General features: G+C 51.1%; 1 protein-coding gene across 1 annotated transcript; it reads left to right on the top strand.

Annotated features, from left to right (window-relative positions):
- Positions 1-7,061: 7,061 nt before the first annotated feature.
- Positions 7,062-19,369, top strand: nsd1b (nuclear receptor binding SET domain protein 1b). Its single transcript, XM_067228592.1, has 21 exons — positions 7,062-7,197; positions 7,733-7,905; positions 8,071-9,940; positions 10,086-10,198; positions 10,282-10,534; positions 10,681-10,778; positions 10,862-10,913; positions 11,001-11,269; positions 11,658-11,795; positions 11,947-12,070; positions 12,359-12,565; positions 12,917-13,096; positions 13,271-13,427; positions 13,962-14,167; positions 14,950-15,062; positions 15,292-15,561; positions 16,304-16,420; positions 16,847-16,988; positions 17,706-17,812; positions 18,314-18,512; positions 18,681-19,369. The coding sequence occupies exons 1-21, from the start codon at positions 7,098-7,100 to the stop codon at positions 19,367-19,369; spliced, it is 5,577 nt and encodes a 1,858-aa protein (XP_067084693.1). The 5' UTR covers positions 7,062-7,097.
- The last annotated feature ends 1,784 nt before the right edge of the window (positions 19,370-21,153 follow it).

Here is a 21,153-nt window from a genome sequence, read left to right as displayed (position 1 = left end):
TTCCTTACCCTCCCTCTCTCTCTCTCTCTCTCTCTCTCTCTGTCTCTCTCTCTCCCGCTCACACACACATGCCTGCATGAGCACATACGTCTGTGCAGACGCACACACGAGGAGTCTGACTTCCCCGATGTTGTGAAGGTTTGTCACAAATGCTCTGTTACAGACGACTCGATCATAAACGGAGGAATTTGGTTTGTTTTGTTTTTCTGCATAACAATCCACTATTCTGCATGGGGAATGCACTTTGTGTACAGAATGCAGGTTCTGTGATAGCCATAGACTGTATATCATGGAAACATCTGTTACCAGAGAAGCAAAACATATTTCTAGAGCTCCTATGTATCTTTCATGAGTTCCTCTGATGACGTATGAAATATCTACAACGCCATGATCTACTATATCTTTACCCAAACAAGTAATATGTTACAAATTGCTTTATCCAGTTTTATCTCCAGTGTTACACTGTCCCCTGGTGGCATGAACTGTAAACAACATGCAATCAACTTGCTGATTGATGACACTTTTTACAATAAGATCATTTTAATATTGTCCATTTGGTTCATGAATGAGCGTGTATTACTATGTTTTCACAAAGTGCAGAAACTGTGGCCCACATGCCGACAGCTTTGAATGCTGCCTCGTCATTTTTCTCTGACTGCTCTGGTCTTGATTAAACACATCACATTTCAGCTCAGCCATTGTTCGAACGCGACCAATTATTGTGAGAATAATCTGACCTCAAGGTACCCCCCTGTTTGACCGGCCTCGGAACGTAAAGGTCAGGTATTAATTTGACCACTAGGTGGAGCCCTGTAAGGGTTGGCTGAACAGGAGGCCCTGAAGACAAAGTCCTGCAGTTGAGTAACAGGCCTCAAGAAGGCCTGTCTCGTTTAGTTAGTCTGAATGTCCACGGGTCAGTCAGCTTTCATCTCTAAAGACATGAACTGCATTGTGTTGACTGTTTCTATCAATAAACATGTCGTTGTTTTGTGATTTGATCAGAATCGGAATCTGTTTTTATTGCCATGTAAGTTTTCACAAACACAGAATTTACTGTGGCAGGAAGATGCATACAATAAACATATATGGACTATTTATTTATTTTTAAGTTGAATTTATAAATAAAATTTAAAAAGTATAATACTAAAGAGCTAACCAATAACTAAGGAGCTAAACAGTACTGTAAGATAGTAATGATCCTGTCATAACATTATTCTAAACCAAAGAGTTATGAGCTGTCAAGAGTTGAATATGATCAGTGGTTAAAACATTAAATTGAAACGTTTATTTGAACAAATAGAAATGTTTGATGAACTAATATACTCAAGAAACACAGTCATATCATATTTACATTTGACTGAATTGTATCTGTGTCTTTAAACCGTCACATCTGACTCTAGAGTAATTAAAGAAGTGTGTGAATGTAGTGTAGGGTAACGCCATGCTGAGAACGAGGGCTGTATCTAACAGGTGCTTAGCAAACACTGTTTACCTGTTTTCTCTGTATCTCTGAGCAAGTTATTCATTGGCTGAGGCCCCTCCCACTGCACATTCCCGGAGCCAATGGGCTCTGCAGCCACACATGATGTCGCAGGTGGGAGGGAGGGAGGGAGGAGGGGGGGGGGAGGGGGGAAGGGGGGAGGGAGGAGGGGGGAGAGAGGCGTCCCAGTTTCCTCTGCCACAGGCCGCAGGAATGAATCCTCCTTCCTTTCCACTCCCCCTCCTCCCTTCTCTCCCCCTCCTCCCTTCTCTCCCCCCCCCCCCTCCCCCTCTCTCTCTCTGGCAGAGCACCGAAGCAGCACAGAGCCTGCCTGGTGTGTGCCTCTCAGGGCTGATCTTTCATCCCCCAGTACAACACACTGCCTGCCCTGGCTTCATTACACGATCAACGGAATGGGATTTCTTCCGGAGGCGTTTAGACTACAGCACTCTGGGCAGAGCCGGCGGGGCAATCCTCAGTGGGGAGGAAGAGGGAGTTTGTGGGACTAACTAACCGATTCTTCTGATTCCTGTGGAGGCCTGATGTGTCAGCATTGTGTCAGACTGCAAGGATAGGAAGTGTGACGCTTTTGTGGAGAGCAACTCTGGAGGGTTGTGCTCGTGCAGATGAATCATTCATAGGTTGGCAGAGGGCGTTGGAGAAGATGGGTGTGTCAAAGCAATTAAGGTGACAGTGTCAAAAGTTGATTTGCAGGTGTCAGAAACATAAACAGTTGCAAACATTCACCCCTTGTTGACACGGTCTTCTGTCAGGCTGAATAAAGGGACAAAAAAGCTCCTAAACAAAATAACTTACAAAAATAGTACAGCATAGTAGTTTACAATGGATCACTATAAGGATTCGTGTTCTCTTTACATGGTGTTGGTGCCCACTGGTATGACCTAATGGGCCAATCAACAGGTCAAATCACCAACTCACCTGCCACTACACAATTGACCATAAATCATGTTTTCCTTAGAAATTAGTATTTACTAGGCTGGAATGAAAATTTGGCTAGGGATCAGCCCGATAAAAATACATTAGTGCACATAATGTGTATCTTAATGATTTGAGTTTACACTGTGATCTGGTCATCATTACTTTCAAAGTATCTTTTGTTCAGGTAAGGTAAGATAATGTTCAGACTGACACGGGTGAAGAAAAGGCTGAGTGCGTGAGAGGGTTAACATCTTGGGCCAATGTAAGATAAGCACCTGTAACTGCAGGTGTCACTGGTAAAGTATATTTCTAGTTGACTATCAATACACTGACTGTTTTAGAAGGTTAATCCGTAATCTATGATCTATCTGTCCCGACTGCTATCGACGTAATCATCTGGCTTCCTGTGTCTCTGTTCCTACATTCCACACGGAGCCATGAAAACTAATATAGCAACACAATGTAAGAGAATACTAGTCCACGACTATGAGTTTGTCTATTGTAGGGTCAAAGCTTGCGACTGAGTATGGTAAATTGTTGACGTCGCTGGTCGTTTCAACAAAATGAAAGCGCCTTTTAATGGCTTGATGACGCATGAACGCGTGTGATCTGCCGGGGCGCTGTTCGGTCTGTTTCTTAACCGGGAGCTGCAGGCCCTCTATCCCATCCTGCCCGCCTGCCTTCAGCTAGCGGACTGAGTAGGCAGCGCAGTTTTCTCCGTTCGTCTCTAACTTGACTTCCACAAAATATCGCATGTTTAAAATCGGGGTGTATCAAAACGCTCCATTGTGGCGTACACGTTACATCCTACGTTTGTGGGAAGCGTTGATGAAAGATGGGGTGTCTATTTACCTGGGGCGCATCCGCCCACCCAACCAACACCCTCTGAAAGCCCACAGTCACGTCTGTTACATGAGTTTTACATTGCATCGAATATCAGAACAGAGTCTCTTTTTCCGCAGCCACGTCACGTCGGCTGTGTTTGTTACTTCCAGCAACGCTCCAATACCGTAGTTGGAAGGCTTTGCGGCAGTCACACGCGCCGCCTGCCTTCAGTCTGTTCTAAGCACAAACAACTCATATAACATATCAATACGCAAATCAGACGTGTATTTTCCCTTTTCAATACGTGGAATACATCATGACACACGTTTTAAAACACTGGACCCCAACCACCCGATCACTGCGTTTCTTCCCGTTGCAAAAACGTTTCCTTTGTAACCTGTCATATGATACACAGTGAGAGTAACTACACACAATATTGTGTAAAGATTTTCCTACGTTAGAGAGTCATTTGTGTAGATGTATTAAGAGGTTAGAAAATGTTTTGAGTACTAGAGACGTGCGCGTAAGCATAGTTTAGGTTGTAGCGCTGTAATGTGAACTTTATATCGGGGATATTTTAACACTTTGTGGCCTGTTTTTTGAAAGCAGACTCCATTTTGAGGGACCGGGTGAAGAGAGAATAGGCTTTGCAACTCGTCAGTGGGAGAGGAAACCATCAGTTTTCCGGGTATATATTTCAACGGATTTATACAAGGGTGGTTGATCTTGTAGTTTACAGTCATTTCGTATGGGCTATTGACGCGTGTGGTATTGGATGCCATTTTCCAGAAGTTGGGTATATGACAGTCATGTCATTGGTAATGACTTGAATGACAGTATAAATTGAATACAATAGAGCTCATTAGAATCGTACGTGGATTATTCCAGACGTGGCTTTTTTCCAATCATCTAAACAAGGACATTATTATTTTTTTCAGACTTGATTATTTTGGTGAAACTCTGCACCCCTAGCAGTAGATAGTAAGTGCGGGTAGGGAGGGAGCCCGAGCGGATTGGTCGCGCGCACAGACAGACATGGGCAGTCAGGACTTGCAAGGGGCAGGTCGGCAGCTCGGAAATAGTCATCAATTTTTGAGAATAATGCATTTTAGATGAGATAACAAGGAATGAAAAAGTTCGAATAGTGTATGGTAAGCCGTTGTAAAGGGGTTGAGCTTTCAGTTAGGGGTATACATATCTGTGTTATTATTATTTATCAGAAGGGGCCGCCGGTGAAGCAGTAGCGCAAGTAGAGAGAGTGTATGTTCAGAGGATCCAGGCCTAGTAGTATTGCCGCTGATTGGAATGCTCATCCGCTTTCACAAATTTGGAAAATAGCACATTTACAATCAGAAATGAGAGGTTTGTCAGTGCTTTTTGCGGTGGCTGACATTGGAATGGTAAGAATCTCGCGGCTGATCCGTGTCATACGTTTTATGATGTGTATAAACCCTTCCGTGATTTTGTGTATACACCGTGGACGCCCGTGTGTTGAAGCCAGTGTCTATGTTTGGTATGTGAAGTTGTGTGTCGATTCTGCATGTTTGCTGCGCCGTGCCGCCTCGTGTGAGCCCTGGTACACGCAGAGATCATGCACGGACGCTGTCATGAACTGCTCTTTTTTAATCCAAGATATTCGGGTTTCTAAAGCTGCGTTCTGGTACCAACTTAACCCTTTGCTGTCGCTGGCAGCGTGTCATTATAGCAACGGAGATCTAATTTTAACGTGACCGGCTGACCAAACGCGCCCCAGGTTGACACTATTCCACGCTCTTGGCGGTGCCGCGAGCCGTGGAATGATGGCAGTAGCCTACCTGTTTTTTCAGTTGTCCTAAAGCAAGGTGTGCGCCAATATTCTAATTCTCGATGCTAAATGTAGGAAACTCCGAGCATACAAGAGATAAACAAACACGTCACACACATATCCTAATCACATTTTAGTAGATTTTTGTTAACTTTTGAAAAATATGTTATCATTATTACATTGTTTTATTTGATATATTGTTCAACAATTTAATTAAAATGTTACACAAGCTTTATTACACTATTATATTTAAAAATAAACGTGTATATGGATATTTATTATAACATTTTGCCACAGATTATGTAATATTTGTACTTTTATTCATTCCACTTTCTTATTTTTATTTCCAGGATGTCACCATGGCAGCATGAGTGGGCCCTATGAATCGGCCAATCAGATCTGCCCGTCGGAGCCGTCACCCCAGCTCACCTCTGACCTCTGACCTTCACCTCCCCAGCTCCCCTTCCTCTCAGCACCATGACCCTGAGCCAGGACTAGTTATGTCCACTGCCCCTTCCCTCAAATCCCCCTCAGCCTATGGGCTTCCTCACAAGGACCTTGCGTCCACCTACAGTCCTCTCAGGAGACTCCAGCATCTGACTACCATGGTCAGCCATCCTGACCTGGTCCTGGCTGGGAGGGACAGGGCTTATCAGACCCAGGCCCAGGCCCAGCCTCACACCCAGGCCCAGCCTCACACCCAGACCCACAGCCAGGCCCAGAACCAGCCCCACAGCCAGACCCAGGCCCAGCCTCACACCCAGGCCCAGACCCACAGCCAGGCCCAGAACCAGCCCCACAGCCAGACCCAGGTCCAGCCTCACACCCAGGCCCAGACCCACAGCCAGGCCCAGACCCACAGCCAGCCCCAGGCCCAGACCCACAGCCAGACCCAGGCCCAGCCCCACAGGCAAACCCAGACCCAGCCCCACAGCCAGACCCAGACCCGAGCCCAGACCCGGGCCCAGACCCAGAGCACCAGGAATGACTCCTACACCCGGGGCGTAGCAAGGAAACCCGATTCTGGTAACTCCCAGGTGTCGAACCCCCACACGGCCTCCATCCCAGACTTCAGACAGGATAGGACAGCCAGCAACAGGCCCGACGCCGAGTCAGATAAGATGACGAACAGCTGCTTCTCTGACCCGCCGAGTCCCGCCTTCTCATTGGACAGCAACAGCCCATTCGCCAACGGCTTCCTGCACTTCGAGTCCTCGCTGTTCGGAGAGGACGAGGACAGCGACGAGGGCGTTGCCGACGACGACGCCGACGACGAGGATTACGGAGAGTGTCGGGGGCCCGCGTCGTCCCTGGCGACCAGACCGGGCAGGGTCGGGAGGTCGCAGGAAGCAGGCCTGGGTTTTTTAAACTTGAAGTCTGATCCCGACCCGGAGGTGTGTGAGCGTTCGGACAGCCGTTCCCCTGTTGGCCGTGCGGTGCTGAAGGGTCGCGGGGCCGAGGAATCTGACCCGGATTGGGGGAGTGACTGTGAGTCATTCTCTCTCAGGACCAGCCCCTCTGGGCCAGCTCTGGCAAGTGTTTACTCGCTACTGTAACAGTATATTCAGATCAAATCAAACTTTATTTGTCTTAAGTTCTGACTACAAGGGCTTCACCAAACCCCCGCCGATCAGGTCAATTACAGGTCCTACCATACACAACAGTGCTACTCGTAAATTAAACTTTGCATGATACATATTTGTCGTCTTGTTGCAGCAGTCTTTCTGCTGTCGTTTACTGTCTACTTGAAAAGCATTTACGTTTTATGTCTTGATTTCTGTCGATTGATTTTATATACCACTAGACAGCGAGTGCAACTCTACTCTACGTCACTCTACTCTGCTTTGCTATTTTTCAATGCTACTCAATGCTCTTTGGCTGTAGTCAGGGCTATTTACAGATCACATAGTTGGCACGCCATTTATATAAAGAGTGTCTGCATGTCATAATGACCTGCGTACATAAGGCCTAATGTGGGCGTAACGTATGTTTTGCTGGGGTCCACAGTCAAGCAGCCTCAAGAAGAAGCCCCTGCCTCCGGTAAAGTTCATGGAGGGAGAAGTGATCTGGGCCAAGTTCAACCGCAGGCCCTGGTGGCCTTGTGAAATCACTGTGGACCCACATCAGAACACCTACCACAGGATGAAAGGTTAGAGTGGAGTCAGTTGGCTGAGCGGTGAGGGAGTCGGGCTAGTAATCTGAAGGTTGCCAGTTCGATTCCCGGTCATGCCAACTGACGTTGTGTCCTTGGGCAAGGCACTTCACCCTACTTGCCTCGGGGGAATGTCCCTGTACTTACTGTAAGTCGCTCTGGATAAGAGCGTCTGCTAAATGACTAAATGTAAATGTAAGGTTAGCACCATAGATATATAAAGGCCGCCACGTGCGGACGTTCGACTCCGTTGTCCGGCAACGCGGACGAGACATCTAGCCTTTATATATATCTATGGTTAGCACGACGATCCCCTTTTTAGAACGGCCTTTGGAACCGTCCTTCACAAAGAGTTCGGAATGCCAGAATTTAGAACGCTAGAATGTGCTTCTTGGAAATCGATCAATGTCTATTCATCTGCAGGAGCTTAGGGTTTTCAATGTTTTGACTGAGTTTCTCAGAGGCTTCACTGTTTCTCCTGTGAACCGCTAGAGACCCCTTCACCATCTTACACTGGTTGTCGTTGTTTCAGAGCCCAGCGACCGACCGTGCAGGCTCTACTACATCAAGACCTTCGGGGAGCCAGAGGAGTGGGCCTGGGTGGAGGGTAGGGCCACTCACCCATTCCATGGAGGCTTCCAGTTCGAACAGCTTCCGCTGCTCCGCAGGAGAGGGAAGCAACGAGAAGAGAACTACAAATACTCTGTAATTATGTCGACGCGTTAGTGTGACCTGTCCTGAGTGGAATCTTGAAACGCTTGTTGTTTTGGGGATGGGATTGAAAGGGGTTCAAGAATGCGTTTTGAGTTTGAAGAAGGAGGTGTCATGATAGTCGCCGTGAATATGTTTTCGTGTCTGTGTCTCTTCTAGATACCTAAGCGCTTCAAAGAGTCGTGGAAGCTGAGTGTGGCGGAGGCAGAAGCCGTTGAACCCTACAGACCCAAAATGGATGCCTCCACATCCCCCGCCATAGAGGAGACCCTCCATGACGGCTCCACTCCAGAGAAAGATGACAAGGCTCTTCCCCCGCCTCCTCCGTTCACCCCACCTTCCTCTACTCCCCCTGCAACTAGTCACTTTACCAACGGAGCTGTGTCTCCACCCAGGAAAGCTGCCCCAGCGAGACCAAGCACTTTCAAGAAGCCCAAATGCAAGAAGAGGCCGAGCAAAACGTCGAAATCGCAGATAGCTAAAACCGAGACGATCAACCACAAAAAGACGTTTGTCAATCCCGACCAATCGCAAAGGGATCAGGGAGAGTGTCCGTATTCGGACCTGGACTCCGTCCCTAAGATTCTGTGTCCTAAAGCTCTCGAGCGTCAGTCCAAACCCGCTCCGGCTCCACCCCCGGCCCCACTGGCGAAGGAGGTGAAGAAACCACCTGAGATCCAGACTGGCCTGTGGTTCAGCAAGGCAGGCAAAGAGAGACGACCCAAAACCACCAGCCCCGTGCCGGACCGCACACTCTTCAGCAAAGCCTCCTCCAGGAAGAAACCTCCAGCCTCCGTCAACAGGAAGATCCCAGTGTTCGTCTCGGCCCCCGCAGTGACGAGCGGGCCATCTGACCAATCGAAGAAGGTTGTGGACAAGCACCCCGCCCACCTTCCCGCCAGCAGCGGGCTGATGACCCGGGCTCTGAAGGCGCAAGAGGAAGCGGAGAAGAAGAGAAAGACTCTGTCCAATGGCAGCAAAGCAGGCGGGCTTATGTCCGACACCAGCCATACAGAGAAAGACACCTCCTTCTCACGTGCTTCCTGTAGGAAACCAGAGACCAAAACGAAACGTTCTACCAAAGCCGGACATCCGAAAAACAACCAAGGCGACCGCCCGGCTTCCTCGCCCGACGCTCGCGATCGTAGCCCCTCCTCCTTCACATCGAGCGGCACGAAAGACTTCGAGGAGGCCGATGTGAAGACCGAAGACGATGCCTTCCTGATCTCCCAGACGCCGTTCGACTTCATACCCCTGACCTCCTCCTCCGCCAAGCCCAAGAAGGAGACCTTCGTGTCGGACGTCTCCTCCTCCTCCTCCCCCTCGCGGTGCTTCTCCCCCATGGACGCCTTCAAAGACGTCAAAGAGGTCTCCTTCCACTCCCTGGCGGCGGAGGCCGACGGCGCCCCCGTTGCTTTCCAAACGGACGCCGGCTACAAGTTCAGCACCTTCCTGATGCTGCTGAAGGACATGCACGACAGCAGGGAGCGAGACGGGACCCCTCTGGAGCTGGAGATCGGACCCCCCAGCGCCCACGTGAAGGAGGAGCCCTCCTTGATGCCTCTTCCCCCAGGGGAGAGCGCCGGCGCTGGGCCCGGTCGGCGTCTCCCCGGATGCGGGGGTCCAAAAGCCAAGGCCAAAGCCGAGTCGGGAGGCAGGACGAACCAGGTCTCCAAAAGACCCTCCAAGAAAAGAAGCTCATCCGGGAACAGAAAGGGATGTAGTAGGAAAGAGCCTGGTCGTTCTGGTGGGTCTGGGCCGGGATACCCGGGAGGGAGGGCCTCTTCCGGGGCACCTGACCAAGCCTGGTTGAAAACGAGCCACAATCGAGGCAGAGATGGAGTGATGGAGGAAAAGAGCGAGATGGAGAGTTTGGAGACCTCGGTGCCTTTGGAGCAGAGAGGTTCAGCCGCGGTGGCGTCCTCTCAGCCTAAGACCGGGCTGGAGTCCCAGGTTGTCCCTGAAGCTGAACACACTAACGCCAACACTAACACGGCCCAGTCGGCTGGGAGTCAAGAGCCTCTAACAGGTAAGATAATTTCTTTCGTGAGTAACCCTTCCTTCTCCCCTCCTGAAGAGAATCGACTTTCACAATCCGCAAATGACGAAAGAAACATGAGTGCTCACATCTTTACGCGACGCTTGCGTCGCTTGTGTCTTGTTCTCTTCCACAGCACATAAACGCATCAGAAAACCAAGCAAGCGGCTCATAGAATGGACAGAGGAGTACGACCAGATATTCTCCACCAGGAAGAAACCCAAAAAGCCTCCGCCACAACCTGCTAAGGTAGTAAACGCAGCGATGTCAGCTCTTCAGCGTGCGTTGGTTTGTATATTCATCACTGAAGCATGTCGTGTACCTTCTTGTAGGCCACGCTGTCCATCAGCAGCAAACCGGATCCATGTCCTTCAATGAAGGACACACTTGATCACGCGCCTTTGAACGCACTTCCTGAAATACAGACTCCGCCTCCCGAGGAGCCCTCCGAGACCCCTATTGGCCTTCCTCCTCCTGTGGAGAACTCCATCCCCCAGGATGCACCTGTGCTTTCCATAGACACACTAACCCCGCCCCCTGAAGCAGAGCCATCGCAGTCATCGGGGGCCATCCCGAAAGATGCCGGTTAGAAACCATAGAACAACTTCGAAAAACTACTCTCTATACGATGCAGCTGACATTTAAAACAATCAAAATGTCCAATCGTAATTCTGTTTTCAAACATCCATGGTAATGTTCTCCATAGTGATAAGTCATTCTCCCGATGACAGGAAGTGTTCCAGTGTTGGAGAGGAAGAGGCAGAGGAAACCCACTCAGAAGATTCTGGAATACTGTCTGGAGGCTGAAGCTGCCAACCCAAAGAAGAAGGTACCAGTGGCCACATGAACCAGGGTTGATAACGCCTGTTCCAGAACATTCTGTTCACATAGTGTTGTCCTCTGTATCTACAGGTGAAGTCTGTGAAGACCAGCTCGCCAGGTCAGGCTCACCCTGTCCATTCAGGTAATTCTACTTTTTTCTAGAGTTAGTTATATATTTTTATCTATATACCTGAGTGTATAACCCTATTCAATCTGTTGGTTCTCCAAGGTTCCGGTTCTGGACAGCAAACTTCCAGATCGACCAAGAACAAGTTAACAACGTTGTCCCTCTCGGCGCCTACGCTCACCCCTTCCACCTCCCCGCCCCCTACCCTTGCAGCTCCCCCCCCCAGCATCCCCACCCCTGCCCCTCCCAGCCCGGTGGCCTGCCCCCCCAGCCCTGTCAGCGAGGAGAGGGAATCAGTCCCAGTCCCAACCCCTCCCCCCTCTGAGGAGAGTAAGGTGCAGGAGGAGGAGAAGGATACCGAGGACACCGAGGTAAGCCAACTGCCCTCATCCGCACACCTGTCATCCGCACACCTGTCATCCACACACCTGTCATCCACACACCTGTCACCTGAGTAACAAACAATAATTACACTGTATTGTCACAGAAATTACGTGATAATAACTCATGAAGTCACTGTCAAAGTTGCCTGCTGGCTTTTCCAGCGTGTATACCCTTCTGCAGGAGTAACTGTTGTTTGTAGCGTACATAGCAGCAGGGGCTTCTCCAGGAACAGGGTTGGAGACCCTGCCACAGTATATTCCTTGTTTGTGTGAACGTACATGGCGATTAAAGCTCATTCTGATTCTTTATCCTACTGTGAACTCTCTCCACTCCTGCATCTTCTTAACCGCTCTGGTCGTGTTCTGCTGTGTTCAGGCATGTACCTCCAGTCTGGACAACAGCTTCTCTTCCACAAAAGACGAGTCTTCGCTGTGCGAAGAAACACACTCAGCCAATAAGAAGATCCTAGGAGACAAGGGGGGTGTGGCCTCCCTGAAGGAGAACATATGCCAGGTGGGTTACGTTTATTCAAAGAGATTAACAGTATCTCTCTGTAAGTCGGGGATGAATGTAGGGGGGGAAAAAAGCTAAATAAATACCTGATTCCTACATAACTTGTGATAACTTAACTAACATAACTTATGTTGTGTGAATCATGTGAAAGGTTTGCGAGAAGACCGGAGAGTTGCTGCTGTGCGAGGGCCAGTGCTGCGGAGCCTTCCACCTGCAGTGCATCAGCCTGGCCGAGGCCCCAAGGGGCAAGTTCATCTGCCCCGAGTGCAAGTCTGGTGAGTCCAGCCGAGTCAGAGAACTCTGGCGACACGCGCTCTGGTTACCGTCGTTAGCATGTGGCTCACAGGAAGCAGGAAGTGATGTGTCATGTGGCCCAGAAGTAAAATGAACAGCTGAGAAAACGTAGCAGTGGCTGGAAAATAAAAAATAAAAATTGTGGGAACATTTGTTGGGATCGAACATGTCTGTTTCACAGGTCTCTAGGATTAGCAACGATTCGTGAGAGAAGTTAGTATTGATTCCGGACGCCGGCTTTCAAGAGGGTGCGTTTGTTTCGTTCGCAGGCGTCCACAGCTGCTTCGTGTGCAGGAAAACGGGGAAGGACGTGAGGCGCTGCATGATCCCCGCCTGCGGGAAGTTCTACCACGGGGAGTGCATCGCTAACCGGGGGCCCACGGCGCCGCTGGGTCTCAACCGGGGCTTCCGTTGCTCGCTACACGCCTGCCTAGACTGCTTCATCTCAAACCCCGCCAACCCCTCCGCCTCCAAAGGTGGGCCCCGGCCTTACTGATGCACTGTAGTCTAGTCCAGCCCAGTGTACCCCAGCCTAGCCTAGCGTAGCGTAGCGTAGCTCAGCCTAGCCCAGAGTGTAGCCTAGCCCAGCCTAGCCTAGCGTAGCATAGCTCAGCCTAGCCCAGAGTGTAGCCTAGCCCAGCCTAGCCTAGCCCAGCCTAGCCTAGCCCAGAGTGTAGCCTAGCCCAGCCTAGCCTAGCACAGCCTTGCTCTGCCTGGCCCAATTGATTTTCCTAGAGCTAAAACGCTGAAAATCGTGATAACATTACCGGTGTTTGTGTTTAGAACACCTTGTTGTGAGAATAAACGTGTGTGTGTGTGTGTCGCAGGCCGTCTGATGCGCTGTGTGCGTTGTCCCGTGGCCTACCACGCTAGCGACCACTGTCTGGCGGCGGGCAGCATCGTGTTAGCCAATCACAGCATCCTGTGCCCCAACCACTTCACCCCGCGCAGGGGTGTCAAGAACCACGAGCATGTCAACGTCAGTTGGTGTTTCGTCTGCACTGAAGGTATGTGGGGAGAGTGTCTCCTGGATTCTGTTTCGCTTTGTATGAAAGTCTCTGCTAAAGAAATACATGAACACGTACAGTACATTCTTAACATCGCACACTGAACTGGTCCACTAATTTCTTCGTTTATCAAAATTCTCGCTTTCTAACTGCTGTTCCACCCCCATGCTGCAGGGGGCAGCCTGTTGTGCTGTGAGTCCTGTCCTGCCGCGTTCCACCGGGAGTGTCTCAACATCGACATGCCGCAGGGCAACTGGTTCTGCAACGACTGTCGGGCCGGGAAAAAGCCCCACTACAAGGACATCCTCTGGGTCAAAGTGGGCCGGTACAGGTCGGTACTGTGTCCTTGGTGCTTGATATGCCTGCTGTTCCATGGATGTCCCATCACAACAAATTGTAACGTACTACAGTGTAACGATAGATCTCTCTGGTTCAGCACTGCATGGAATGTTATTTTTCTAAACCTCTCTCTCTCATATATGTATATATCCTTCATATGTATTCTGTCTCCCTCCTCTTCCTCTCTTCCCTCATCCTCTCTCCTCACTGTATACCTCTCTCCTCCTCCTCTCCTCCCCATCCCTCTCTCCTCCTCCCCACCCTCCCTCTCTCTCCTTCTCTCCTCTCCTCCTACCCACCCTCCCTCTCTCTCCTCCTCTCTCCTCTCCTCCTCCCCACCCTCCCTCTCTCCTCCTCTCTCCTCTTCTCCCCATCCCCCTCTCTCCTCCTCTCCTCCCCATCCCTTTCTCTCCTCTCCTCCCCCATCCCCCTCTCTCCTCTTCTCCTCCCCCATCCCCCTCTCTCCTCTTCTCCTCCCCCATCCCCCTCTCTCCTCTTCTCCTCCCCCATCCCCCTCTCTCCTCAGGTGGTGGCCTGCGGAGGTCAGTCACCCCAGGACGATCCCAGAGAACATCCTCCGGATGAGGCACGACGTCGGGGAGTTCCCGGTCCACTTCTTTGGTTCCAACGACTACCTGTGGACCTACCAGGCCAGGGTGTTCCCCTACATGGACGTGGATGCCAACAGCCGAGAGAAGATGGGCAAAGGAGTCGACGCCATCTATAAGAAAGGTGTGTGTGTGTGTGTGCCAGCTTCAATAGACTGTTGAAGATGAGGTGGACAAACATAGAAGCAGCAGAGGAAGTTTAGAGATGGTTTGTTTAAATTTTCTCGCTGACTGATTCTATACTGACTGGTGCTTGACTGTGGTTACCTGCTTGTTGTCTGGCTGGTGTCTGCCTGCCTGCTTGTTGTCTGGCTGGTGTCTGCCTGCCTGCTTGTTGTCTGGCTGGTGTCTGTCTGCCTGCTTGTTGTCTGGCTGGTGTCTGCCTGCCTGCTTGTTGTCTGGCTGGTGTCTGCCTGCCTGCTTGTTGTCTGGCTGGTGTCTGCCTGCCTGCTTGTTGTCTGGCTGGTGTCTGCCTGCCTGCTTGTTGTCTGGCTGGTGTCTGTCTGCCTGCTTGTTGTCTGGCTGGTGTCTGTCTGCCTGCTTGTTGTCTGGCTGGTGTCTGTCTGCCTGCTTGTTGTCTGGCTGGTGTCTGTCTGCCTGCTTGTTGTCTGGCTGGTGTCTGCCTGCCTGCTTGTTGTCTGGCTGGTGTCTGCCTGCCTGCTTGTTGTCTGGCTGGTGTCTGTCTGCCTGCTTGTTGTCTGGCTGGTGTCTGCCTGCCTGCTTGTTGTCTGGCTGGTGTCTGTCTGCCTGCTTGTTGTCTGGCTGGTGTCTGCCTGCCTGCTTGTTGTCTGGCTGGTGTCTGTCTGCCTGCTTGTTGTCTGGCTGGTGTCTGCCTGCCTGCTTGTTGTCTGGCTGGTGTCTGCCTGCCTGCTTGTTGTCTGGCTGGTGTCTGTCTGTTGTGTGCAGCTCTGGAGGAGGCTGCTGTCAGGTTCAGGGAACTGCAGGCGGAGAAGGAGTTGAGGCAGATGCAGGAGGACCGCAGGAACGACAAGAAGCCCCCACCCTACAGACACATCAAGGTATGGCACCCTCCTTAACCCTAACCCTCCATACCACACCTAACCCCCCCTACAGACACATCAAGGTATGGCACCCTCCTTAACCCTAACCCTCCATACCACACCTAACCCCCCCTACAGACACATCAAGGTACTACACCCTCCCTAACCCTCCATACCACACCTAACCCCCCCTACAGACACATCAAGGTACTACACCCTCCCTAACCCTCCATGCAAACCTCTTCAGGTGAACCGGCCAATCGGGAAGGTGCAGATAATCACGGCCGACCTATCGGAGATCCCGCGGTGCAACTGCAAGGCGTCGGACGAGAACCCGTGCGGGGTGGACTCGGAGTGCATCAACCGCATGCTGCTCTACGAGTGCCACCCCCAGGTGTGCCCGGCCGGCGAGCGCTGCCTCAACCAGGCCTTCACCAAGCGCCAGTGCAGCCAGGTGGAGATCTTCCGCACGCTGGCCAGAGGGTGGGGGCTTCGCTGCGCCCACGACATCAAGAAGGTACCGGGGAAGGAAGGTGGAGGAAGGAGGGTGGAGGAAGGGTGAGGAAGGAGGGTGGAGGAAGGGTGAGGAAGGAGGGTGGAGGAAGGGTGAGGAAGGAGGGTGGAGGAAGGGTGAGGAAGGAGGGTGGAGGAAGGGTGAGGAAGGAGGGTGGAGGAAGGGTGAGGAAGGAGGGTGGAGGAAGGGTGAGGAAGGAGGGTGGAGGAAGGGTGAGGAAGGGGGGTGGAGGAAGGGTGAGGAAGGAGGGTGAGGAAGGAGGGTGGAGGAAGGGTGAGGAAGGAGGGTGGAGGAAGGGTGAGGAAGGGTGAGTAAGGAGGGTGGAGGAAGGGTGAGGAAGGAGGGTGAGGAAGGAGGGTGGAAGAAGGGTGAGGAAGGAGGGTGGAGGAAGGGTGAGGAAGGGGGGTGAGGAAGGGTGAGTAAGGAGGGTGGAGGAAGGGTGAGGAAGGAGGGTGAGGAAGGAGGGTGGAGGAAGGAGGGTGGAGGAAGGGTGAGCAAGGAGGGTGGAGGAAGGAGGGTGGAGGACGGAAGAGACCAAAGACGCCCTAAAACGGGTCCAAGTTGAGGTTGTGTAAACAAGTATGTTTATTTATTCATTCGTTTTTATGAATGAATAAATAAACTCAACTCAACCTCATCTTGTTTCGATTAAAGAGGTTGTCTCTGGGAGCTAAGAATGTGTTTTCTGTCAGTCATTCCTTTAACGGTGCTGGCTGGTAAGACGCTGCCTTGATCCTCTCGTCAGGGGGAGTTTGTGAACGAGTACGTGGGCGAGGTGATCGACGAGGAGGAGTGTCGAGCCAGGATCAAACACGCCCAGGACAACGACATCTGCAACTTCTACATGTTGACGCTGGATAAGGTGAGGCCTGACCCGTCTTTACAAAGTGTCGGCCATCGTTATCAAAACCCTGGATGGAACCTGTGGATTCACAATCAGTGTTTGTGTTCATATGTTATTGTTGGTAGATTTAGATTTAGTCATTTAGCAGACGCTCTTATCCAGAGCGACTTACAGTAAGTACAGGGACATTCCCCCGAGGCAAGTAGGGTGAAGTGCCTTGCCCAAGGACACAACGTCAGTTGGCATGACCGGGAATCGAACTGGCAACCTTCGGATTACTAGTCCGACTCCCTCACCACTCAGCCACCTGACTCCTGGTAGTGACTGCTGTGTGTGTGTGTGTGTGTGTGTCCATGTGTGTGTGTGTGTGTGTGTCCATGTGTGTGTGTGTCCATGTGTGTGTGTGTGTGTGTGTGTGTCCATGTGTGTGTGTGTGTGTTTCAGGACCGTATCATTGACGCAGGCCCCAAAGGGAACCAGTCTCGCTTCATGAACCACAGCTGCCAGCCCAACTGTGAGACTCAGAAGTGGACAGTCAGCGGCGACACCAGGGTGGGGCTGTTCTCCCTGGTGGACATTCCTGCAGGTGACCTCCCTAACCCTAACCCTCCATACTAACCCTCCACCCTAACCCTAACCCTCCATACTAACCCTCCACCCTAACCCTAACCCTCCATACTAACCCTCCACCCTAACCCTAACCCTCCATACTAACCCTCCACCCTAACCCTAACCCTCCATACTAACCCTAACCCTCCACCCTAACCCTCCATACTAACCCTAACCCTCCATACTAACCCTAACCCTCCATACTAACCCTAACACCCCCCCTCCCCACACACACAGACACCAGGATGGGGCTGTTGTCCCTGGTGGATATTCATGCAGGTGACCTCAGAGCCTCGCAAAATGTCAGCAAACACAAAACACATCATTACGTGTTTGTTTTTTTTTACATCTGAATAAATATGTTTAATTCAATCTGATAGTTTATTCATGAACAAGTTGATGAACTGGCAGCTGGACGTCAAATCCTGACCCAGATAACTGACAAACTAAAGCGCTTGTTTATCAGAATCAGGTGCACTAGATTAGCGTTGGAGAGAAATCCTCCAGAAGCAGATACGGGAAGCTCTGAAGCGTAACCACGACAACTAGCACCGGCCTCCCCTACGTTTAACGTCCTCACTTCTCTGAAGCCAGATACAAACGGGGAATTTGAACCCTTCTAACCTCTTGACCTGCATTCAGATGCTCTAACCACTCAGCTCTACTCTATTGCGGTGCTCCTTCGGTTCTCCAGGGACGGAGATCACCTTCAACTACAACCTGGAGTGCCTGGGCAATGGGAAGACTGTCTGTAAATGTGGGGCTCCAAACTGCAGCGGCTTCCTGGGGGTCCGGCCTAAGGTGAGAGGTCAGGGGTGAGAGGTCAGGGGTGAGAGGTCAGGGGTGAGAGGTCAGGGGTGAGAGGTCAGGGGTGAGAGGTCAGGGGTGAGAGGTTGTGATGCTAAATGCTAACATTTGAGTGGTCAGCGTTAGCATTTGAATCATTCAATTTTAATGACAAATTCATGTCACAAATAGCTGATTTGGCAGGCCGTTCAATGTCTGACCAGACAGTATTAACATACATACACTTCCAGGACAGAAAGAAACTGTATTGCCTGTGTTGACCTTGCTCCCCTCCTCCGCCCCCCTCCTCCGCCCCCCTCCTCCGCTCCCCTCCTCCGCCCCCCTCCTCCGCTCCCCTCCTCCGCCCCCCTCCTCCGCCCCCCTCCTCCGCCCCCCTCCTCCGCCCCCCTCCTCCGCCCCCCTCCTCCGCCCCCCTCCTCCGCCCCCCTCCTCCGCCCCCCTCCTCCGCCCCCCTCCTCCGCCCCCCTCCTCCGCCCCCCTCCTCCGCCCCCCCAGAACAACCCTCCAGGGGAGGACAAGGGGCGTAGGATGAAAAAGAAGGTCCAGGCGAAGCGCAAGAAGGTGGAGGTGACCAAGGAGAGGGAGGACGAGTGTTTCAGCTGTGGGGACGGGGGCCAGATGGTGTCCTGCAAGAGGCCTGGATGTCCCAAGGTCTACCACGCCGACTGTCTCAACCTCACCAAGAGACCTGCAGGTGAAGAGGCTCGCTGGACTGGGGTGGGATGGGGCTGATAGACACACACACACACACAGGAACACACAAAGGATGTATTTGCTTGTTTGTCTGGCTTATTCACGCATGTGTGTGTGTGTGTTTACCTGTGTGTGTGTGTGGTTACCTGTGTGTGTGTTGGCACCGCAGGTCGCTGGGAGTGCCCGTGGCACCAGTGTGACGTGTGTGGCAAGGAAGCGGCCTCCTTCTGCGAGATGTGCCCCAGTTCCTACTGCTGCCTCCACCGCGACGGCATGCTGTTCATCTCCAAGCTGGACGGACGCCTCTCCTGCAGCGAGCACGATCCCTGCGGCCCCGACCCCCTGGAGCCGGGAGAGATTAGGGAGTACGCCCCGGGCCCGGACCCAGCCGCCCTGCCTCCCTGCCTGGGGAACATCCTCCCCGCATCCCCTGGCTCTCCTGGTCCTCCGGCCGCTTCCAGGGGACAAGGGGAGCCACAGGACGGGCCGGGCCCAGGATCGGGCCTTCATCCTGGGTTCGGCTCTGAGGACTCCTCCCCGTTCTCCATCGCCATCCCTGTCTCTGTTCCGGAGGCCACCGCTTCCCCCACCCCGCACCCCGACTCAGACAGCCCCGGAAGCCCCCATGTGTTCGATCTGCCCCACTACTCGCCCATCTCCTCCTATGAAGAAGAGAGGGATGTGGAGGAGGAAGAGGAGGAGGGCAAAGAGGGGGAGAAAAGAGAGGATGGAGAGCTGGAAGGTCTTAAGATAAATGAGGAGGAGGAGGAGGAGGAGGAAGAGGAAGAGGAAGAGGAAGAGGAAGAGGAGGAGGAGGAAGAGGAGGAGGAGGAGGAAGAAGAGGAGGAGGAGGAGTGAAGAGTCTTTCTGCATTTCTGCATGGTGGCTTATGATTCCACATAGACCTTACAGCGGGAGGGAGGGAGGGCACAAGGGGACTAACCAATCAAACCACTGGAAAGGCCTGTCAATCACCATCACATCCAATGATCATGGATTACCCTAGGAGATTGGCTGCCTGCTCCTGGGGGTTGGCTAATCCTGAACTTCAATACTACACACTCTTTTACATAGTTCAAAATGAGGACCAGTCAATAACATTTGATGTTATAAAAAGTCATCAGCGACTTGTACAGCACTTTGGTCTGGCAGATGCTCATGGACAAACAGGAAGTTCCCGAACCCTGTATTTCAGATGGGTGTAGTGGTGTATGATGGGAAATGTAGTCATATATGTCAGCTCCACAGCTGCAGGTTTGTGGTGTCTGTTAAATGGTTTTAAGACGTGTTTACATGTTCCGCTTTTCCTGTCGGAGGATACTGCGATTTAAGAATGAGAAAACATAGTATTTATGGGAGCAGAAACTGGGGAAGGGTGTTTGTAGAGGACTAGCAACCCTCTCAGCACAGTATTTATATATTTTAGTACAGAGATTAATCAGTGGTAGCGGGTTGCTGTCTCCAAGAAACACACGATGACGAGTAGCTATGGAAATCATGATTCACTTGCTGACTCATCCTGTATCCATTCTCTCTTACTGCTCCAAAATGGCCGACACATACAGCAAATGTCAAAGTGAGATAGATGACTGGTATGATGGTAGGTCAGTATTTACGTCATAGTTGCAGTGTCAAGTGTCAGAAGATGTCTTGAAGATGCTCTTCTGCGTACACTATCTCCTCGGCTCATTTCCTTTTGTCCCCCACTTAAAATCTGGGACCATTTTGTTTAGTTTTTTTTCTCCAAACAAGTCTTGTTTGAAAACTCCTTCATTTCGGTTCCTCTCTTGTTTTTTGCTGGAGAGAATGCAATATGGCCTTGTCGGACTAGCCTGCTAGTGTCACTTCTGTGTAACCCATCTCACCTATGGGTGGCTGTAGTTGAAAACATCCTTCTCCCTCAAAGTGAACTTGAAATAAGAACATGCCAGAACCTACCCAGAAGTGGGTACATCTGACACCAAACCTACCTTTAGCACTAAGCTAGCTCCCTTGTGTATAATATTCTCTACAATGACATATTTATATTGACTTTGATAACGCACAAATGAAGACTCTGCAAAGAGACTTGAGTGAACGCTCTCCGCGCTTCTTTTACATCCTGGTGGTAGAAAAGTAGTTTTTCCTCAAAAATTTTAAAAGGACTTTCAGAAAGTGATCCTGCTTCAATGCTTACACTTCCTGTATGTTGGGCGTCTGCTGGGCATCCCTTTCCTTTGTATTTCAGTGTGTCATCTCTGTCTTTAGGTGTTCTGTCTACTGGTCAGTAGTCAGGCAGCCATTTCTTTCTTCTACGGAGAAAGAGAATGGGCATGGTAGGGTTGTTTCTGGAAAAAACAACTGAAACCAGTTGAGTGGATTTGTCAGCGAGAGAGAGTCATTATACGTTTAATCTCTGAAACTGATTTGCCTTTTCCTAATTGAGCGACATTTAGTCATCCTCATTGCCTGGTGCCTGATTTCAGTGACTGGTTTGAGGCTAAATTTGTCATGTCCGTGTGTGTAATGACTACACAATATATTTTAAATCTGTCTCTATTTTGACTGGTCGTTTGTTATGGGCCTACCTATAAAAAAGGTTTGCTTTGGTTGGAAATTATTCTCACTACTTGATCGAAAATGATCTTGGATTTGACTGGACG

This window comes from Osmerus mordax, chromosome 25 (genome assembly GCF_038355195.1).
Source record: "Osmerus mordax isolate fOsmMor3 chromosome 25, fOsmMor3.pri, whole genome shotgun sequence".
NCBI classification, from domain to species: Eukaryota; Metazoa; Chordata; class Actinopteri; order Osmeriformes; family Osmeridae; genus Osmerus; species Osmerus mordax.
The sequence above is the reverse complement of the archived record's forward strand: the minus strand, read 5'-3'. Positions and strand labels throughout refer to the sequence as shown.

What these genes read in the sequence shown, in the direction of transcription:
- nsd1b (XM_067228592.1), top strand. Translation starts at nt 7,098, where the DNA reads ATGGAGGGAGAAGTGATCTGGGCCAAGTTCAACCGCAGGCCCTGGTGG. An exon ending in CGACGCCATCTATAAGAAAG is followed by an intron (nt 14,168 to 14,949) that starts GTGTGTGTGTGT and finishes TGTTGTGTGCAG; the next exon opens with CTCTGGAGGAGGCTGCTGTC. An exon ending in CCTCACCAAGAGACCTGCAG is followed by an intron (nt 18,513 to 18,680) that starts GTGAAGAGGCTC and finishes TTGGCACCGCAG; the next exon opens with GTCGCTGGGAGTGCCCGTGG.